Below are 20,090 nucleotides of genomic sequence, written 5' to 3' on the forward strand. Positions count from 1 at the left end.
CTTATTATTATTCCCAACAGTGCCTGGCACATAGTAGACATTCAAAAAATACTAATTTGTTTTCTCCTTCCTCTCTCCTGAAAACAAACCAAAACCCTTCTTTTCTAGGGTAGGGAGGAAAGCAAATATCCCCAGCCCCTATACAGCATATGAACTTGACAACCAGAATTACACCAGAATCAAAAGCATAAAATGGAGGCATAAGGAGAACCAAGTGTGCATCCCTTGGCCCCACCCAAGTAAGCAGAACGTGGGGCATTTTGCTGTGGTTTGCCCTGCTCAGCTCAGCCCTTGGCGGTGCGGTTGGGCAGCCACGTGACCCACCCCCCCAAAGGATGTGAGCCTGATACCAGCTGCCGTGGCTGAGGCTAAACCCATGCGTGCGTCTGGTTGCCTGGGTAGCATCCTGCCTAACAGTATTGCGTTAGACAAGGTGATAACAGACCCCACATTAAGAAAGAGCAAAGCCAGTGTAGTCTTTGTAAGGCTGACAGATCAAATCAAACAGCAGGATCCAGAGGTGTGTCTGCAAAGTGGGCCCTGAACCCCAACTGCCTTCCCCTCCCTGTGAGCTTGGCAACAAATTCTACTCAAGCTGAATAGTCCAGGATAATTTACGCCACGTGATGTCAGGATGAAATTGTCTTCTAAAAGGACTCTTAATGTCACTCCCCTATTCAGAGACCCTCGGGGCTCCTGCTTGCTGGCAGAATAAAATCTGAACTCCTCAGCGCCACTTCTAGGCCCTTTCTGACCTGGACACCATCCATCTCTCTTTCCAGCTTCATCTCACGCAGCTTTTATTCCCACCCTGCCCCCGAAGCCAGCCCAGCGCAGCCTGCTCACTATTCTAACAGTGTGTCTCTTGGCATCTCACCTTTGTGCTTTGCTGTGGCTGTTTCCCTGCCAGGTGTGTTGTTTTTCCATCACCACGATCTGTCACAACATCATCTATCCCCAGACAAAACGAATCCCACTACCTGTTCTTCGGGATCCATTTCAAATGTTCACATCTTCCTCCACCTCTTTGAATACCTTCTCTGAGTGATCATTCTCCTGGAGATAAAAATAGGAGTAATAATAATAACCACGCACACGGCGCTTGCTATTTTAAATGTTTTACATATACTAATTCTTTTATTTCTCACAGCAGCCCTATGAAGCTACTACAATTCTACCCATGTAACAAATGGGGAAACTGAGGCATGAGAGGCTAAGTAGTTGATCACCTAGCTAGTGAGTGGCAAAGCTGAGATTTGAACTCATGCGTCTCGGCTCCTTCTGCCATGCTCTCAACCATTACTCTGAACTGTTTTTCTCTGTGTTTTGGGAGCTTTGTTTGTATCCCTTTATAGCATTTAAGCATATTTTAGTTAGTAATTATTAGTGAGTGATAATCAGGATACTTATCATCTATTTTATTATAATAATAATTATTATTGCTATAAAAGAAGTACCAGGCACCTTTCTAAGTTTATATGGACTATGTCTCCCCAGCCGGGAGTGTGTGCCTTCATTTGGCAGTGCAGAGAGAGTGCTGAACTTGAAATGAGAAGAAGCCTCAGTTCAGGTTTTAGCTCTGGGTCCTGCTAGCCAGCCTTGGATAAGTCAGGGTACCTTTCTGAGTCCTGGCTTCCTCATCTGTAGAACGAGGGGCCTGGCTTAGATGATTCCTGAGGTCTTCACCAGCTGTGAGCTTGAGACTCTGTAAAATGGGTATAATACCACATGTGTCACAGGTATGTTGAATCTGTAGTAAGATAATGGATGAAGTTTTCTCATTCATTATATATACATGTGGAGCACCAGCTACGTACCATGCATTGTTCTTAGTGCTGGGGATCTGGAATGAAAAAGCAAAGTCCTTGCTGCCATGGAGAGAGAGAGATGTTGAAAATAGACCAATAATTAGTTATATAACTCAGGGTCAGGTGATAAGTGCTATGAAGGAAAGTAATGCAGTATAAGGGGATTGAGAGGCTGGGTAGTGGCAGATGGGGACAAGCTTCCTGAGGGGGAGACATTACAACAGAGATTCGAATGAAGCCAGGGAACAAGCCACGTAATTCAAGCAGGGGGAATAGCAGTGCAAAGGCCCTGAGGTTGGAGTGGTCAAAGACGAGCAAGGAGGCCAGTGAGGGCAAAGAGCAGTGAGCAAGGGTGAGTGGAAGGACTTTGGATTTTGGTTTAAATGTGATGGGAGGCCATGGGGGATTTTGAGCCACTACTTGTCTCCATCAGCTTTCCTCTAAAAAGCATCTTTCTCATTACTACGTGGAAAATAAACTATAGCTGAGTAGAAGCAGGAGGTTAAAGCCACAGTCCAAGCAAGAGGTGATGGTGGTTTGAATGAGTGTGATAGTGTGGAACTGGGTGAGAAGTTTTCAGATGCAGTATGTCTTGTGAGGGTCGCACCCATAGGATTTGCTGATGGGTTCAATGAGGGCTGGGAGAGAAAAAGAGGCAGGGATGACTCCAAGGCTTCCAGAGAAAACCAAACATGGCGTGTGCTATTTATGAACCAGGAAGATTTGAGAAAGGGCGGGTTCGAGGGTTATCCAGGGTTCAGTTTAAGACACTTCTCAGGTGTTCCGATGGAGGTGCACAGGTGGATGGCAGAGTAAGAAGTGCAGCTGAGAGGTCTCCACTGGCAGTGTCGATTTGGGTGAAATCAGCGGAGATGACGTGAAAGCCGTTGGCCTGAATGTGGTCGCCCTGATGGGGGCAGGAGGGGAGGTCGGGGTAGGATTAGAGTTGAGGAACAGAAGAGGGCTAGGGCCTGGTCACAATTTACACAACTATGTGTGCAAGTGCTCTTTGAAAAATAAAGTATCTCATGCCTGCAATTCAGCTGGCCAGGACCCCAGTGTGGTGAACTGCCTGTTGTCCCACACCCTGCTTAGGCGGGACTCTTGATGATGTGAAGGTGGCTGATCCCGAAGCAGATCTATGGGTGGCCTCTTGCCCCTCCGCCACTCACCATGGAATACGGTTGAAAAGGTCCCAGGAGGGCTGCCTGTCTTCCAAATAGGGCCTCGGAATAGTAGGAATTCAAATGCACTGCTTTCAGCTACACAGTTATCTCTGATCGTGTCTGTTAAAAATGTGGTTTGACCAGAGAGAGGTAATATGTGGAACTGCTCATAATTTATTTGGTACCAACGTAGAAGACTAAAAAGAACCTGGAATTTGTAGTGAAGAGCCCTAGTCTGAGCTGACAATTGTTAGTTACGTGACCTTGGGAAAGACACTTAATGTCAGCTGTTTTGTCCGTAAAATGGGACTGTTTTTGTCATACTTCTCACATAGTGTTGACTATCAAATGAGAGATTGCCTGTGAAAGTGTTTTGTTATCTTTAAAAGCTATAAAAATTATACCTTTGGGGCCAGCCCAGTGGCATAGTGGTTGGGTTTGCACGCTCTGCCTCAATGGCCTAGGGTTCAGGGGTTTGGATCCCAGGCATGGACCTACACACCACTCATCAAGCCATGCTGTGGTGGTGTCCCACATACAAAATAGAGGAAGACTGTCACAGATGTGAGCTCAGGGACTATCTTCGTCAAGTAAAAAGAGGATGATTGGCAACAGACGTTAGCTCAGGGACTATCTTCCTCACCTAAAACTAGTAATAATATTTTTTAAAAAGTTCACAGAGCCTTTTAGCACAGCATCTTTCACCTCAAGCTCACAGTCACCTCAGTGAGGTGGGCAGAGCCGAGTATTAATTAATCAGAGTTGTGCCTCAATCCCAAAGAACTGGCTAATTATTTCCTTTACAAAATGACCTTTAGTCAGGTGCCTTTTGTACCTAGTCATCTTTCCAAACTCATTTCAAGCATCATCTCCCCCGCATAGCTTTTCCTCCCGGCCCAACACCCACCCCCCGGCCCCACTCTTGCCTCTATTGGTGATTTTCACTAAATATTTTTTGAATGAATGAATAAATGTGTAGAGTGGCTTATCATAGAATAGTGGTTTTCAAGCTTTTAAAATGGCAGTCCACAATAAAAGTGTGAAAGTATGCATCTATGTGTTTGTATTCCTGCACACATACTCAAAAAGCAAAGTTTCATGGAACAGTACTTACCTTTACTGTGTGGGATGCATACTGATATTTTCTGTTCTATTCTGAACCTTTTTTTTTTTAAGACATTGAGGGTTGCAACTGAATTGATTTTGCCGGTAAGACTAGTGTATCGTGGCCAACAGTTTGGAAAACACCGTTACGGAATATGCTGCCAGCTGGGAACCTTGTTCTTTGCATATGGGCAAGCCACTTGGCTTATCTGTGAGGTTTACCCGAGCTCAGCATGCAATGTTAATTCTAAAGAATAGAGAGATCCGGAGGCTATGGGAATAGGCACCTAGCAATACGGCAGCTTGAATGTTTACCGTGTGTAACGTACTTTCAGTTTTTCTTGGCCTATACGAGGAAGTTGAAATCTAATAAATGCTTAGGTTTTGGCAGTGATTATTTAAAAAAGGTTTGATTTTAGTCACACATACATCATCAAGACTATGTAGATATTTGCAAGGGTGACTTTCAAATAAAAGTCAGGTTCCCTCTCCAAGATCCTTGAGCCCCAGATGTGTTTCAGATTTTTTTTGCATCTGAAAGGAAATATGATAAGCGTACTCTATTTTATGTATCATCCCCAGTAGAGTTGTGAGCAGCAGCCGGTAATCAAACACATTGATCTGTCCTCAGCAGTGTATGAATATTCACACCCAGTGGTATAATGACCATAAGAACCCTCACATCAGCTAAAGGCAGGAAGGGCAGTGAACACGTTTTCAGTTTTCAGATTTTTGGGGTGTCAGAAAATCCCATAAGGGATTGTGGAAATAAAATTTTTTTATCCAGGTATCATGTTTTTCCTTTTCAAAATCAGCAGGACCATTTCTCCCTTTAGGAGATCAATGCTTGGCTCAGTGCTTAACACATATAAGGCACCCAGAAATATTTGTTGAATGAATGATCGAGACCAACTACAGCTTCTAGAAAACTGTTACCACTGGGCTGCTGTGGAGAAAATAGCCCTTTAGTTTTATCTCCTTATAATGGATGGAAACTTTATTGCTTCCGCTTGGCTCCCTCACAAGCAGCAGAGGGCAGAGATTCTTGTGGGTCCCTTTAGTTTTTTCCTTCTTCCCTCAGGCCTTGTTTCTGAGGAAAGAAGCTGCAGGCCCACTAGTTTTGGGGAGGTGGGGAGTGAAGATATAATGATTTTACCTATTTGTTCTAGGTCTGAAAAATAGCCAAATTCAAAATTGCCCCTTCTTAGCTTCCTTGTGCTGAGAATGCCAACTCAATGCAGTAACTGACTCCATGAATATTCTGGCTTTTTTTTTTTTTTTTGTACAGAGTGCTTAGTTTGCCAGCAATTGGGATTTCACAGGCTTAGCTCTACAAAGATCTGAGTTCAAATTCTGGCTCTGCCAATCCCTTGGCGCGTTAGGTAAACTCTGTTTCACTTTCTCATTTAGAAAACGTGAGTGATAATGACACGGTAAGCTCATTGTGCTGTTTTGAGGATTAAAGGAGGTCGTACCTAGAAAGCATTTGTCACAAAACTTTATTTTTTGTTGTTGTTAATAGTAATAATAATATTGATAATATTAATCCTCTTTGTCACTGTGATGGCCATACCAGGGGCACATGTGAGCTCCACCAGTCTCCCTACCCTTGGGGTCTTTTGTATGCACTGTGTTAGTCACGATAGGATAAGGAATGCTCCAGTAATAAACACCTCCCTCCAATTTCTGTACCTTAACACCACAAAAGTTTATTTCTGGATCATGCAGATTTCTCTGTGGACCCAAATGACTCTCCAGGGCAGTTGTCTGCCTGTGTTGGCTCCACGCTCCGGGCTGTTTTGCTCTTATGGTACCTCCATAGCAACACATGCTTCCACAATTGTTGCCGCCAGGAGAAGAGAAAGCTTGGCGATTCTTATCTTGACTCTTCAGAGCTTCTACCATGGAGGTGACTCATGTCCCTTCCAGTCCCATTTTATTGGATGAAGCAAGTTACATGGCTATGCCTTACTCCAAAACAATGGGAAAAGGCAGTCCTGCCAAGTGCCTGGAAGGAAAGGAGAATTGGAAATATTGGAGAGAGGCACTACTGTGGACCACACAGACCTTTAGCCTTTTCTCACTCTGTTGTAAATTGCTTTTGCAAGCACAGCTTCAGCCCCAGCACCCTTCCCAACCAGGTGGCAATCCTGAAGCTCCTGCTATATATTCTGGAACTGCCACTGTCACAGATGATCTCCGGGAACCACTGAGCCAGCTCTGACTTGGACAAGGCAGAGGAAGTAATTTCTGGGTGCTTAAAGTGAGTCATACCTGCTGGACCGGAGCCCCTCGCCCCCAGGGTTTTCCCAGCACCCTTTACCCCCAGTGATATTGGATGGCGGTGTTAAAATTGTGGGTTCCTCAAGTTGGAGAGCACCCTGGGAACCCCCCTCATTTTCCAAGTGAGGAAACGGAGGCCCAGGCAGTCTGTGTTTTTGTTCCTTGTGTCTGTAGCTCTCCCAGAGTCCCAGCTGATCACGGCCCATCGCCACACCTATGTCTGGACGGAGGCCTCCTGGTCGACCTCCTCCATCATCTGTACTTATTCATCCTCCTTTAGGAGCCAAAACATCCCAACCACAGTAACTTGGCTTGTCTGGCTTTCTGTTCTATTTTCGGTCCCTTTGGAAGCTGAGGCTGGATCCGTGCATTCACTGGTTGTTTAGAGCTGCCAACGAAGGAGGACCTTCAGGACGTTTTTCTTTCCCTCCAGTTTTTTTGTTGTTTGTTTCCAATTGGAGGGCTAGGAAATGGGACATTTTAACAACTGCCATCACAGGGACTAAACTATCACCATTTTAGAATAAGAGTGAAAAATTCCGTGCCATTCCCCAACACAACCCCCAACCCCCCCATACCTTCCAGAGTTCCTATTGATATTTTAATGAGACTCTGCACGTATAGGATCTTTGGCCAGATGCACTAAAATATAGTTCATGCTTGTACTTGCTTAGAACCCCTCTGTGCTACAAAAGGGAGCACAGACACCCTCAGAATGGCTCTGAGACCACGCCTTGCCTCTGAACTTGTGGGCTGCCTCTGGCCTGTCAGTTCCTCCAGACTATTCTTTTTTCTCCCTAAAGTCCCCCAGTACATAGTTGTATATTTTTAGCTGTGGGTCCTTCTAGTTGTGGCATGTGGGATGCCTCCTCAGCATGACCTGATGAGCAGCACCATGTCTGCGCCCAGGATCCAAACCAGCAAAACCCTGGGCCACCAAAGCGGAGCACATGAACTTAACACTTGGGCATGGGCCGGCCCCTGGTTCTAACTTTTTAGACACCGTGAAGCTTGAGGCCTCCAGAGCCTGGGTTTTCGAAGTGTAGATTGGGTAAGAATCACCTGTTCCATGTCCCAACAATGCAGATTCCTGAGCCAATGACCAGAGATTCCAATTCAGAGAATCTGGGCTGGGGCCCAGGAATCGGCATTTTCTCAAGCATCTCAGGGTGATGGAGAACAGTGTTTTCTAAGGTTCCTTGTTGATGCCACCTCACCAGGCTGGGGAGACTACAAGGGAGGCATCCTGCCTTCGGCCAGGGCAGCGCCACCTTGAGCCATTTTAGAAATGAGGCTTCAGCCTAAGGTTTATCCTACTGAGAAGAATAAATGACATAAAATATTTGAGTAAAAACTTTTAGAACAAAATTTTTGAAATTCGCCATTCTAGACCGTAGTAAGCAGAAGAAAGAACAGTCCAGCAGCGGCTTTCTAAAGACCACCTTTTCTTGGCATGGCTTCCTCTTCTGTACAGAACATGTTTGCTTTCTGACCCTTTGGTGGAGTGATTATAATTGTCCTGTTTTCATACCTAAGAGGAACCGAACTTCAGCGATTCTGCTCCTCAAATCCCAGGTCACGGGGTCTTAGCAGAGGCCTCTGTGCCTGCTTTCTGCCAGGTGCCTCAGACCCTAGGGAAGGAAGGCGTTTACTGCCCTTCACAGCTTCCGGGGCCCCAGGTGGACCAAACCTTGGGAGAGAAATGGCTTCTCTCTTGGACTCTAACGGTTTGCAGTTCAAGGTCAGGAGCTTGAGTTTCCACTTTGCCAATACGTGTCGGCCCTCACCTGTTCCTTCAGGAGACTGGATGTTGCCTCTCATCTTGCCTCCTGCACATTACACGGTCTCCACGTGATCGGGATTTTCTTCCCCAACGTCGGAAGACACTGAGTATCTTTGGGGCCTCAGATTTGGATCTGATAAATTGAAGGGACAAAGGTGACCATCCTTGTGCCACCAAGACTAACAGCGCCAACACCCGAGGTTGCTGAAGACACAGGGGCAGATGTGTTAAATTGTGTGTAAATGGTATTTTTTCCTGTGAAATCTCAATACCTCCCTTAGGACCTTGCCGTTGAGGGTTTGGAGCCACTTTGCTCTGATATTTACTCGTTGGGGATTTTACTCTGGAGAAATCACTGTGGCAACAGGACGGTTTTGCCTCCATGAAGACGATGTCAAAGTCTGAAAATCCAGGACGTTTTAAGGCAGGATTCCAACCTCATTACTGCCAGGAATAAGATTCGTCCAAGGTGGAAGTGTCCTCTCTTAGAACTCAAATCCGTCTCAGAATGGCTTTTCTTTCCCCTTTGTTTTTGAAGCTAAGCAATTACTTTCTTTTTTTTCCTAAGGAAAAAAAAAATTGTGCTAATGCACAAAACTCTCTTTTTCCCCTCTCATTTATTTGAAATTGAACTTAACAAAGTCAGTTCCAAGCCAGCACTATATATGAGTAATGCTTTTTGTCCATAAAAGAGCATTGACTCGAATGGTAGGGGAGTGCTGATTCTCTCTGCTTTGTGTGAGCGTCCATAATGACAAAGTGCTCATGTCAGAGTGTATAATGAAACTATAAATTGTTTTCATGAATGCTCTGAATTTGGTCTTTTACGGGGCAAATTCAAAAGGTATTTAGTGCCACATTTCACATATGTGAATAACACCAGACGGGGCAGTATATCCAATGAAAGCAGGGTCCCAGGTGGGCTCACGCTGGCCCATGTGGTGGGTGATTATCAGGTGAGGGTGGTTCACGGTAGGAGAGTCAGGAGAAGGAGGGACAAAGATATCCTCTCACTCTGAGGAAGCGTTCCAGCTAGGTACACCCAACTGTCTGGGGATAATTCAAAGTGCGGCTAAGATACATAGCTCACTAAAATCGGTCTCTGGGTGGTGAGTGGCTGCATTGGAATCAAGTTGTGCGTGTCTTGGCCAAGTTTGTGAACAAAAATACTCAAGTGAGAAAATGTCTGCTGGGTTGTGTGGGCAGGTGCCATCTATTGCAGTGATTTATGGTTCAATTAAATTATTTTTAATAACATTTTTTGTATTTTTTAAATTATGGGAGCCATATGAGTTTATTCTAGAAAATTTAGAAAACACAGAAAAGCAAAAAGAATAAAATCAAAGAACACATGCAAATAATTTTGCTGCCAAGCGATAATTGCTAGTAGTATACAAAATTTTTGTTAAGTATCTTTCTGTGTATATCATTTTGTGAAATTTTAATGAAATTTTACCTAATGTTATCTAGATATAGAAATCCTTTTAAAACAAAATTAGGGTCCAGCTATTTATTTATCTATGTAATTTTTTAAAAGTTAAAAATTTTTTGCTTATTGGTCAATTAAATTATTTTATCTGTCCCAGTTTGCCAAAGTTCGTGAAGGTCCAAGGTTGTGGTTCTGTCGCGAGGGGAGTATGTCAGGAAACGGAGCAGCCTTTACGTGCACATGTCATTTACTGACGAATGTTTCTGGTGTGTGATCTCTAAAGACAAAAAAGGGAGCAAAACAAAACCAGTGAATGCAGTGCATGTCAGATGGACGGCTGTCGACGTTTCTGACCAGTCGCTTGGGTCTGTTGGCTTTGCAGTACCTGGTGTGTAAAAGGAAGCTGGAGAGCAAGAAGGAAGCACTACTGATCCTGTCCAAGGAGCTGGACACATGCCAGCAGGAGAGGGACCAGTACAAGCTCATGGCCAACCAGCTCCGAGAGCGCCACCAGTCCCTAAAGAAGAAACACCGAGAGCTGATCGTACGTGTTCTGTCACGGTGACATTCTCATTCCCTCATTAAGATAGCAACAGGGGATTTTTACATGCTGTTTCTGCAAAAAAAAAAAAAAAAAAAAAAACGGTTGAATTCAAACAGTTCCAAAGTGGAAAAATTAAGAAGTGAAAGTTGTCACTCCTGTTTCCTCCATAAGCCAGTCCCACTCGCTAGTTGATAGGTATGTGCTCCCAGGCTGCTTGCTCCAGCATCTGTGAAACAGACACATGTACGTCCCTGTTCCTGTGTGCCTCTTTACTTGCTAACCTTTTTAGATGGAGTTTTTTAAAGAAGATTCGTGTTATAAATCTGCCCTGTCTGATACAGAAGCCACTAACTACATGTGTTTATTTAGATTTCATTTTAAATTAATTAGAATTAAATGGAATTGAAAACTCAGTCCTTCAGCCTCACTTAGCACATTTCATGGGCTCCATCGCCCTAGGTGGCTGGCGGCTACTGTATTGGATTTCCTTGAGAGAGAACCTTTCCGTGGTGGCTGCTGTGTGAACGGTTAGCTATGGGACATTTCCATCACTGCAGAGTTCTGTTGCATAGCATTGTATAAATGTTGTTCTGAAAGTTACTCTTTTCTCTCAGCACTTTATTTTGGACATCTCTCTAGGCCATACGTACAAATTTAATTCGTTTTTAAAAATAGTTGCATAATAATATTTCCATATTTTTTTTAACTTTTCCTTATCCTGGGCATTTAGATTTTCTCTAGGTTTTCATATGGTAAGATTTTTAAGGATGCAAATTATACTGAAATGGAGGATACCAACTGCGTACTGCTATTTTGCATCCTTGCTTCTTTTTTCTCACTGAGGCAATCTCTTTTTTAAGTGCTGACACTATTGCTAACATTTAACCATCTGTGCCGGGATCAGTGAACTGTCCTGGAACAGAAATAGAGTAGAAAGATTCCTCAGGTTAAAATAACGTTGACCTATATGTGGACAGCATCAGCTAGAGGAGTGTTTGAGCATTTACTCATTCACCTTAGCAACTTGTATTCCCAGATGGCACCCAAGGGAGAGGAATTGAACTTTTAAACCAAAAGGTCTGATGGGACTGGAAATTCTCAGTTAATTTTCTTTTATTTTGAGCAGATCCTATCCCTACCCCCCAAAATTATTTTTCCCATAGAAAAGACTCAAGCTGTGTCTGTGTGTGTGTCCATTACTTTCTCTTTGGATCTAACTATGTAGAAAAGAGGAACTCAGCTCAAACCAAATGAAATAGTATTTCAGTTTAGATTCTGCTCAAAAATAATTTTAGTAAATCCAGTTTATTTATTTAGGTTCACATAGTTTTAGAAAATATATAGATTTGGTCCTAATTGCAACTAATTCCCTAGAGGTTTTCCCAAAATAACTCTGGTTCAGTTTATAGTTAATATTTTAGGTACCTTTGAGCTTGGTTCGTCACAGTACTAGTTGCAGGGCTGGGAGTGGGGAGAGTCTGAATTTAGTTCATAGTTTGGTTCAATTCCTTGAATCTAAGCACATCTTTTTTTTTTTTAATAAAATGTACTATTTGTTTCTTTGTAGGATGGAGATCCGTCAATTCCCCCTGAAAAGAGGAAACAGGTAAGACTTATTCCTGATCTTTGATAACTCTCAGACTGTACGTATTGATGCCTTACAGTTGAGGGGAGCAGGGAATCCCAAATGTACAGAAAAATCTTTGAATTTCCCAGAATCCTTGTGTATTCCGGGGCATAGTGGGTGGTAGAGAAATACTGACTACGGAGAGGTGTTAGGGTTGTGGTGAAGGAAACCCGGCGAAGTCTTACAGGGAGGGAGAGGACCCCAGTTGACTGCATTCCCTTTCTTGTTGGGAATCTTGTTGGAACCCATGAGTTGAGGTCTCACAGCTGTTACACTTTACTGTTACTGTTACTTTATACTTTACTGTTCTGAGGTAGATACTGTTCTGCCATTTACCTTCTGCCACGTTAGACTTTTCAAAGCCATCCTACCAGTAAAACTCACAATCCATTTATTTTCTTATCTCCTAAATGGTAGCCAACGTTGTTTATCACTGACCCATTTTTTTCTGCAGAGATTTTAGATGCCCACTTTTATCAATGAACAAATCCTTATATATATACATTGGGTCTGTTTTGAACTTCCTGTTCTGTTGCATTGAGCTTCCTGCACAGTCCTGTGGCTGTACCATGTTGTTCTGTTTTTGTGGTATAATATTTTTGATGTCTATTTGGGCCACTCTCCTTCCCTTTGCTCTTCCTTTTCAGATGTTTCTTATTTGTTACTTTTTTAAGATAAAACTTAGATTTTATCAAGTACTCCTCTGACCCCACCAAAAATAAAAACCCCATACCTAGTGGTATTTTGATTGGGGTTTTGTTAAATTTATAGATTAATCTGGGGACAGAACATTTTCATAACGTTATGTCCAGGAATATTGCACATCAAATTTCTTTTAATCCAGTTGCATACATACATACACGTATATATTGCTTTTTCCAGAGATATCTTTGTTACAACTTTCCTTGACTTCACAATTGTTCTGTGTACTGACATGCCCTGAATTATAGCCTTTTATGGGCTTGAAGGGAGCCCAGATGATGGTGATGTTAATGCTGTATATTCCAGGTTATGGGAAAGCCTCTGCACCAGAGCAGGGCTTCAAAACTGGGACATGCAATGAGCACATAGGTACACAGATATTGTTTGGCCTCTTCAGAGCTGTAAAGGCTAACTCAGCACCCTGTTTTTGTTTATTGATCATATACCTGGCACTGCATGTAAATTTCTTGGGTTCATTACCTTGTGATTTATGATGCTGAGTAAACAGTATACCCAAGACGCACATACACACACATGCACACACACACACGCACACACACACACACAGAAGATATTTACCCTTAAATAGCAATTCAGTCCTGTGGTTATCTATTCAGTCATTCAATTCTGCTCACTCCGTACTCCCTTCCTATGTTATTTGATTATTTTATAATGCTCCGGGTTTGATCTAAAATCAAAATTTTCTATGGAGCTAATTGATGTTTTTTCCTAAACAAAATTACATGGAATTTTATCATAAATGTTTAAAAATTGGGATCCTTAATCTGGAATTGCTCAATGTTTTTGTTTTTGTGTTTTGGTGGCTATGAGCAGTCATCTTTGCTGCAATTTTAGAGTTTGTTAGTATTCATGAAGGAGTTTTACAGTTTAAGTGAATTCACATTCCATGACTTTATAATAAAAGATTTACATCGACTGAGGAGAATCTGATGAATTCCAGTAAGTCTGACAAGCTGCTTTCTTACAGCTCTAAAAAAACAAGTTCAGTGTTCTAAGCTCCGGCTTTGTAGCTTTTAATATGGCGTTCAGTTTCTGTCTCTTTAGGATTTGATATGGTGGTGTGAACTTGGACTCTGTGGCCGGCTTGCCTGGGTTGGAACCACTGACTTGCTGCATAAGATAGGGTGCATTGGGGTGCAAGGGACAGAAATTCTAAACTGCTTAAACAATAAAGGCATCAATGACCTTACATAACCAGAGGTTCAGAGGTAGTGCGGGCTTCAGGTGCTGTGCTGTCATATATTTGTTCTTTCCACTGTGCCACACTTAGCAAATAAAAATATGGGGCACTCAGGTAATCTGAATTTCAGATAGACAATGAATGCTTTTTTTTAGTATAAAAGTGTATCCCATGCAATATTTGGGACATGCTTATACTAAAACATTACTCATTGTTTATATGAAATTCAAATTGAACAGGGCATCCTGTGTTTTATCTGACCACTCTACCCTTGTGCCAGTTTTAACATCAGCTTCCTCTTAACATCAGCTTCCTTCTAAGACTGGTTCCCCTAAGCAGGAGAGGCAGAAAATCCAGCCATGGAATGTAAGTCCTTCCCTCCAATGTGGTTGGGCCAGCGTAGGACATGCTCCCATTCCTGGTCTACTAACATTCACTAGGAGAGTCCTGGCTTAGATTAATCACCTGCAATAGGGGGCTGTTAGGGAGCCAGCAAAGTAATCGTATAGCCTTGGGTAGGTTCCTTTGGGGTCTGAGTTTCAGCTTTCTCATCCATAAAATGGGAATAAATATGGTGCCCACCGTGTGATATGGCTGTAAGGAACAAATGAGATAATGCATGTTAAGTTCTCAGCCCAGAGCCTGACACAGGGTGAGCATCAATGAATATTTATCATCCTCTCCTCCTCATCATCATCCCCTTTTAAAAAATCAATTATACATTAGTGTGTTGATTCTGTCCACCACTGCCCTTGTCAGGACTCTTTTGGTTACACTTTGCAGCTTGGGCCAAAGAGGAGGTTCCTGGCTCATAGGACCTCAGAAGGGTTGGTTGAGCAGCCACCATGGGAGGCAGAAATACAGCAGGGCCTCAGGAACAGCTACCACCGGGCTTCAGGTGCCCCCCAGGTCCCTCCTCTGTCCTCAGGTCTCTCTGTGTCAGTCATAATCTCTTTTTGTGGACTTCTTTTCTCTGTAGAATAGGAAACGTGGCTGCTGATCACATGAGGGCTATAGACCCTGCATCTTTGATCACTAGAAAAAGCTGCTCCCCAAGTCCCAGGGGAGAGTGCCCCTAAGCCAGGCTCAGGCCAGGGGCCCATTTCACGGGCAGACAGGCATGGCCAGGCATCCTATAGATCCAAGGCAGCTTCTATTATTGTCATGTTGAAGGGGTGCTGAGTAGACAGGGTCATAACCATCGACTCTACACGCCTTCTCAAGACAGTCTTAGGAGGACAGATACTAATGATCGTAGCCAATGTTTTTGAGTGCTCACTCCTGCAGTGCGCTGAACCCTGTGCCCAGGGTTGCACAGTGGATGATCTCATTTAGTTCTCACACAACATGTGAGGTAGATGCTCTTAGTATTATTGCCATTGGACAAATGAGGAAATTGAGGCCTGTGGTAGTCAAGGAGATCACCCATGAGAAGTAACCTGACTAATCGGTGATGGAGCCAGAGTTTGAACCCCTAAGGTGCACTCAGAGCTCATGCTCGGAACCACTGTGACTCAGTAGGTATTTATTGAGCACCTTATGGGCGTCCTGTGCCAATTTAGACAGTAGGGACGCAGGGGTGGAAAAAGTCAGACCCAAATTCCGGAGCTTATGGAACCTGCGTTGTAGTTAGGGTGGCCATACCTTCGGTTTCCCAGAACGGTCTCCAGTGACATTCTTCTCCTGGCGTAATTTGTATTAGTGCTCCCTCTCACTCTCCAAGGTGTCTTGGTTTGGATGATAAACAATATAGTCAGTTTAATTTTTGTAGAGATGCTATGAGCAGATGATGAACAAAATAATTAAAATCTATAGGGGGGTAGGCCCCGTGGCCGAATGGTTAAGTTCGGGCGCTCCACTTCGGAGGCCCAGGGTTTTGCCAGTTTGGATCCTGGGCGCGGACATAGCACCACTGGTCAGGCCACGCTGAAGCAGCGTCCCACATGCCACAACTAGAAGGACCCACAACTAAAATATACAACTAGGTACTGGGGGGATTTGGGGAGAAAAAGCAGGAAAAAAAGATTGGCAACAGTTATTAGCTCAGGTGCCAATCTTTAAAAAATAAATAAATAAAAATCTATAGGATGTTAAATGGTGATCAGTGCTATGGAGAGAAAGCAATAGCCCAAAGCAAGGGAGAGAACTGTGGCTTAGTAATGGAAGAAATGTCTTGATAAATTGTGGGAAAAAATAGTTCCAGTATTTGGAAAAATGAAGAATCTTACCCATTTAAAATATATACTTTTAAATTTTATTTACCTTTACTTGGTTAGTTAGTTTATTTAAGCACATGGTTGGTTTCTGGGTAGAGGGTGTGAAGATGCCCTCTTCATTAGCTCAGTGTGGGGAGGAAAATGTACCATTAAATTTTTAGGCCCTGGTTATAATGAAACTTTCCATTTAGCCAGAAGCAGACAGCTTTGGCATATGTGTGCCAGTATGGGAAGAGAGGCACAATTACTTTCTAAACTTTTTCATCAGCAGGAAGGGGGTAGAAGTGTGTACCCTGACCTAGTGCCGCCTATATTACATTGCATGTTGATCCCAAAGGCAAACAGTGGGTGAAGTGTTTACCCCTCCAGCTGCAAAGCAAATGAACCTGCGTAAACAGAAGGCACTGGAACAAGACCCAGCTGCCTGGTTAACAGATGGGACAAGGAGGTCAAGAGATCCACATATTGGAAAAGGAGATGCCACATGGAGCATCTTGTTGCCCATGAGCCTTGAAGGTGTGGCTTCCATTTCTTTACTTAGAAGGAAGAATTTCTATGGTCTCTCCTTACTGGACTCTTCCCCTGTTCATTTTTTGACTCAGGAGAGATTGCTATGATCACTCTGTTACAGACTAAATGTTTGTGTCCCCCCAAAATTCCTATTGAAACTCTCCTGCCCAATATGATGGCATTAGGAGATGAGGCCTCTGGGAGGTAGTTAGGGTTAGATGAGGTCATGAAGCTGGAGTTCTCATGAAGGGGATTAGTGCCCTTATAAGAGTACTGAGAGAGCTTGCCGTCTCTGCTCTGCTCTTTTTCTCTGCTCTGCCATTTGAGGATACAACGAGAAGTCTGCAACCTGTAGTTCTGGAACAGGGCCCTCACCAGCACCTGACCTTGCTGGCACCCTGCTCTTGGATTTTCAGCCTCTAGACCTGTGAGAAATAAATTTCTGTCCTTGATAAGTCACCCAGTCTATGGTATTTTGTTACAGCAGCTCGAGCTGACTATAAATCTATTGGGGGTTCTTCTCAAATATAGGTAGAAATGGTAGTACATCCTCAGTCTTTGTTGTGGTTTTCGGAGACCATGTATGCACACATGTATATACATGTGTGTGTATATAATCTCCCAGCTATCATCTGAGGTCACACTGGCAAGTTAGGTCTTCCATAAATTCACAAGGCAGCGTCGTGGGTAGCAGTCGATGATAAGAGCTTGGGTTCTGGCATCAAATTGTGTGGATTCAAATTCAACCTTTCCACTTGCTGGCTAGGTGATCTTTGGCATGCTATGTCACCTTTCTGAGACTTAAGTACCTTCTCTCCAGAATGAACATAATAATGAGACATATTCGTAAAGTTCTTATGAGGAATTGGTGTGATGATGCTTCTAATGCTGGTTGCCTTGTACTTGGTGAGTACTCAGTGGATCTTGGCTGTTTTTTATTTCTCCTGTGACTTGTCCAAGGTCACACAGCAGGTTCATAGAACAGGACTAAAATCCAGGTGTGCCAACTTGTAGTTCGACCTTCTAGTTTGGGATTTTTGTTCTATGTTCAACTCTTAGACCAATTGAGCAGGGAGGAAGCATAGTCAACATTTCATGCAACCCATTATAGAAGTCCACAGATTAAGTGCTTTATTTGAAGCCCTCTGCTTAGGAGTGTTGGAGAACCAGACCTGAGCTAGGAATTTTTACCTTTTAAGCCAGTGTTCTCTCCTGTGGCAACCAATATCTGGCCATAATATTTTCCTGTTTTTTTTTTTTTTTTTTTTTTTTTTTTGGTCTCCTCCTCGGGGGACAGACCAGAACTTTCATGTTTGTAGTTCTAGAAATATAGTTGTCAAGGCTTTCTTTTAGAACTTAGCATCCTTTTAAAAACAACTCAATTTCCAATGGCAAATCATCTGTTAAAGAAGCTTTGAAGAAATCACGACAACAGTGATGGCACTAATAGCTTCTCGTGGGATACTGAAATGAAAATTTCTTCTTGATACTCCAGGCAGAACTGTACACACAACACCTCTTTCCGCTGCCATGAGAGATCACCAAAAGATCACAAACGGGTACCCTTTAAATATTTTTCTTTTGCTAAACAAGCAGTCCCTCAAAAGGAGAATTTAAATTGCCTTGGGTTAATCTTCTTCTAAGAGGGGATTCTTTGGGTCACGGCAGCACATTTTTTCATGCAAACTCCTCCTTGGATAAACAAACACATCTTTGTCTTTTCCTGTTTGGATTACTGGCGGAGATACCACGGGAGGTATTCCTCCTGGTTTGGGAGGGAGCCTTTGCTTTCTTCTCTTAAAAAGTGATGGCTTATTTAGATGGCGACATGCGCCAGGATGACAACCCTGGAGAAATCAGAGCGTAGAGCAGCCCTTTATGGGATGGCAGGGGAGCCTTTTGCCTCAGTAGGAAAGTCTTCTTGGTCAATCTTATTTTAGTCCCCCGTGACTGCAAATCAGAGCAACTTTGTATACACGTCCTGGTTTGATGCTCAGAACCTAAAACTTCCCTTCAAAGACCTGGAGTGCTTTGAGATGTTTCTTTTTATAACACTTTGAACAGTACAATGTTACTGTTACACCAGGGAGACTGGGAAGAAATCCAGGGTCCAGCCTGTGGGAGCCCTCCCAAATGGTAACAGTAACTTCATTCTGAGCACTAATGCATCTTGCTATAAGCCCTTTGAATCCTCACAATGATTTTGTAAAGGTGAGGGCCCCCCCCCCCCCCCCCCCCCGCAAAGTTATAGAAGAGAAAATTTAGGCTCAATGAGTGTGAAGAACTTGGGAGCTGTTAAGGGAACCACTAAGTGGCAGAAGCAGAATCATAATGGCCAAGATTAAGCAAACATTTATTTAAATAGCAACCTCCCAAACCTATTGAATAGTGTTTGCCTGTGGGCCTGGAAATGTATTCATTTGCAAGTGTGTGTTTTGAGATTATGAGGTGGGAGTAGACTGCTGAGGGCTCCTTGCACAGCCGAAAAGAAAAATGCGTATGGAATAAGCTCTCGGGTGGTTGTTTTTTGTAAATAAGAAAGCTGTCACTGTAGCAGAGGTCATCACTTTGGCAGTTGCTATGGATGGGGGCGGGGGGGGGGGGGCCTTGCTCAGCAAAGCAAGTTTCACTCTATTACTGTTAACACAGGAGTCGCCATGGAGCAAAGCAGCAGAGTAGAAATTACAATTAAATTTGCTATTGATCACAAGCTCAAGTACACTTGATGTTTCATCAAACATTTTTTGTGTCTTTTTTTAAAGATATTCTTGCATAATCTAGTGCTTTCCCCTATTGAAGGTGTGGGTTGAAGGGGTCCACAGTATCAGACTTTTCAACACCATGTGGTTGAGCAGCATTTTCTAAATCTGGTCTGTGTCTCTTTTTCTCTTGCATTCTTTTTCGTTCCTTACTCTTCTGAGGAAATGCCGATATCAAGGTTTTACCTGTCTCTTGTCTCTCTCTTATTTGTTTTTTCCCCTCCCATTTTTGAATTCCAGTTTTGACATATCAGCAAATTGAGAAGTATGTTACAGAATTTTCTGGTATACGTCATTTTTACATTGTGATGTAGAGTAACTTTTCCATGGCTAAGTTACTGAAATTATGTATATCTAACAAATTACAAAGATTCAGGATGACTCGAGCGATTGTTCCTGGAACGTTATTCCTGTAGGAGAGGAAGACATTTCCTCTATCCAAAGTGGGTTCGTCTGGCCGGAGAATGAATTAAATTCACATGAGACAGACTAGCAGGAGAAAATTAAACAAAGCTTTATAACAGGTATACATGGGAGAGGTCAGGCAAGCTGAGCAACTCGCCAAAATGGACGAAACTACCACTTAAATATCTAAAGACAAAGGAGGATGTTGGGGGTGGAGGGGGAGTCATCATGGGAGATTACCACACAAGTACAGTAAACAAAATGCAGATTTAAGTCCTTGCCTTTGGCATTGATTAAGAGTTTCTAGAGATAAGGTCATCTGCCTCAATTCTTCCTGGTACAGAGGGAGATATCTTTACAGATGGAGAGTTCTTTACAATGTAAATGTCTCTTAACAGAGGGTAAGTAAATTCTACTTTTCAGTTGCTTTCCTGTCTGCAAAGTAACCAGCCTCAAATAATCCTCAAGCCAAAGAGACATATCTTGGCGTGGCCAAGACCACTCCCCTACGCTCCCTTCCCCTCCTGATCACTGGTCTGCATTATTTAAGGAC

General features: G+C 43.2%; 1 protein-coding gene across 2 annotated transcripts in view; it reads left to right on the plus strand.

Moving 5' to 3' along the window:
* The window catches only part of CCDC149 (coiled-coil domain containing 149), a 99,161-nt gene that overhangs the window by 22,450 nt on the left and 56,621 nt on the right, over positions 1 to 20,090 (plus strand). For both annotated transcript variants that reach the window (XM_046656270.1, XM_046656271.1), the window contains exons 2-3: positions 9,956 to 10,117; positions 11,685 to 11,723. In XM_046656270.1, coding sequence (XP_046512226.1) covers positions 9,956 to 10,117; positions 11,685 to 11,723 — 201 coding nt within the window. The remainder of the gene's footprint in view (positions 1 to 9,955; positions 10,118 to 11,684; positions 11,724 to 20,090) is intronic.

The sequence above is a fragment of the Equus quagga genome, chromosome 3 (genome assembly GCF_021613505.1).
Source record: "Equus quagga isolate Etosha38 chromosome 3, UCLA_HA_Equagga_1.0, whole genome shotgun sequence".
NCBI lineage: Eukaryota > Metazoa > Chordata > Mammalia > Perissodactyla > Equidae > Equus > Equus quagga.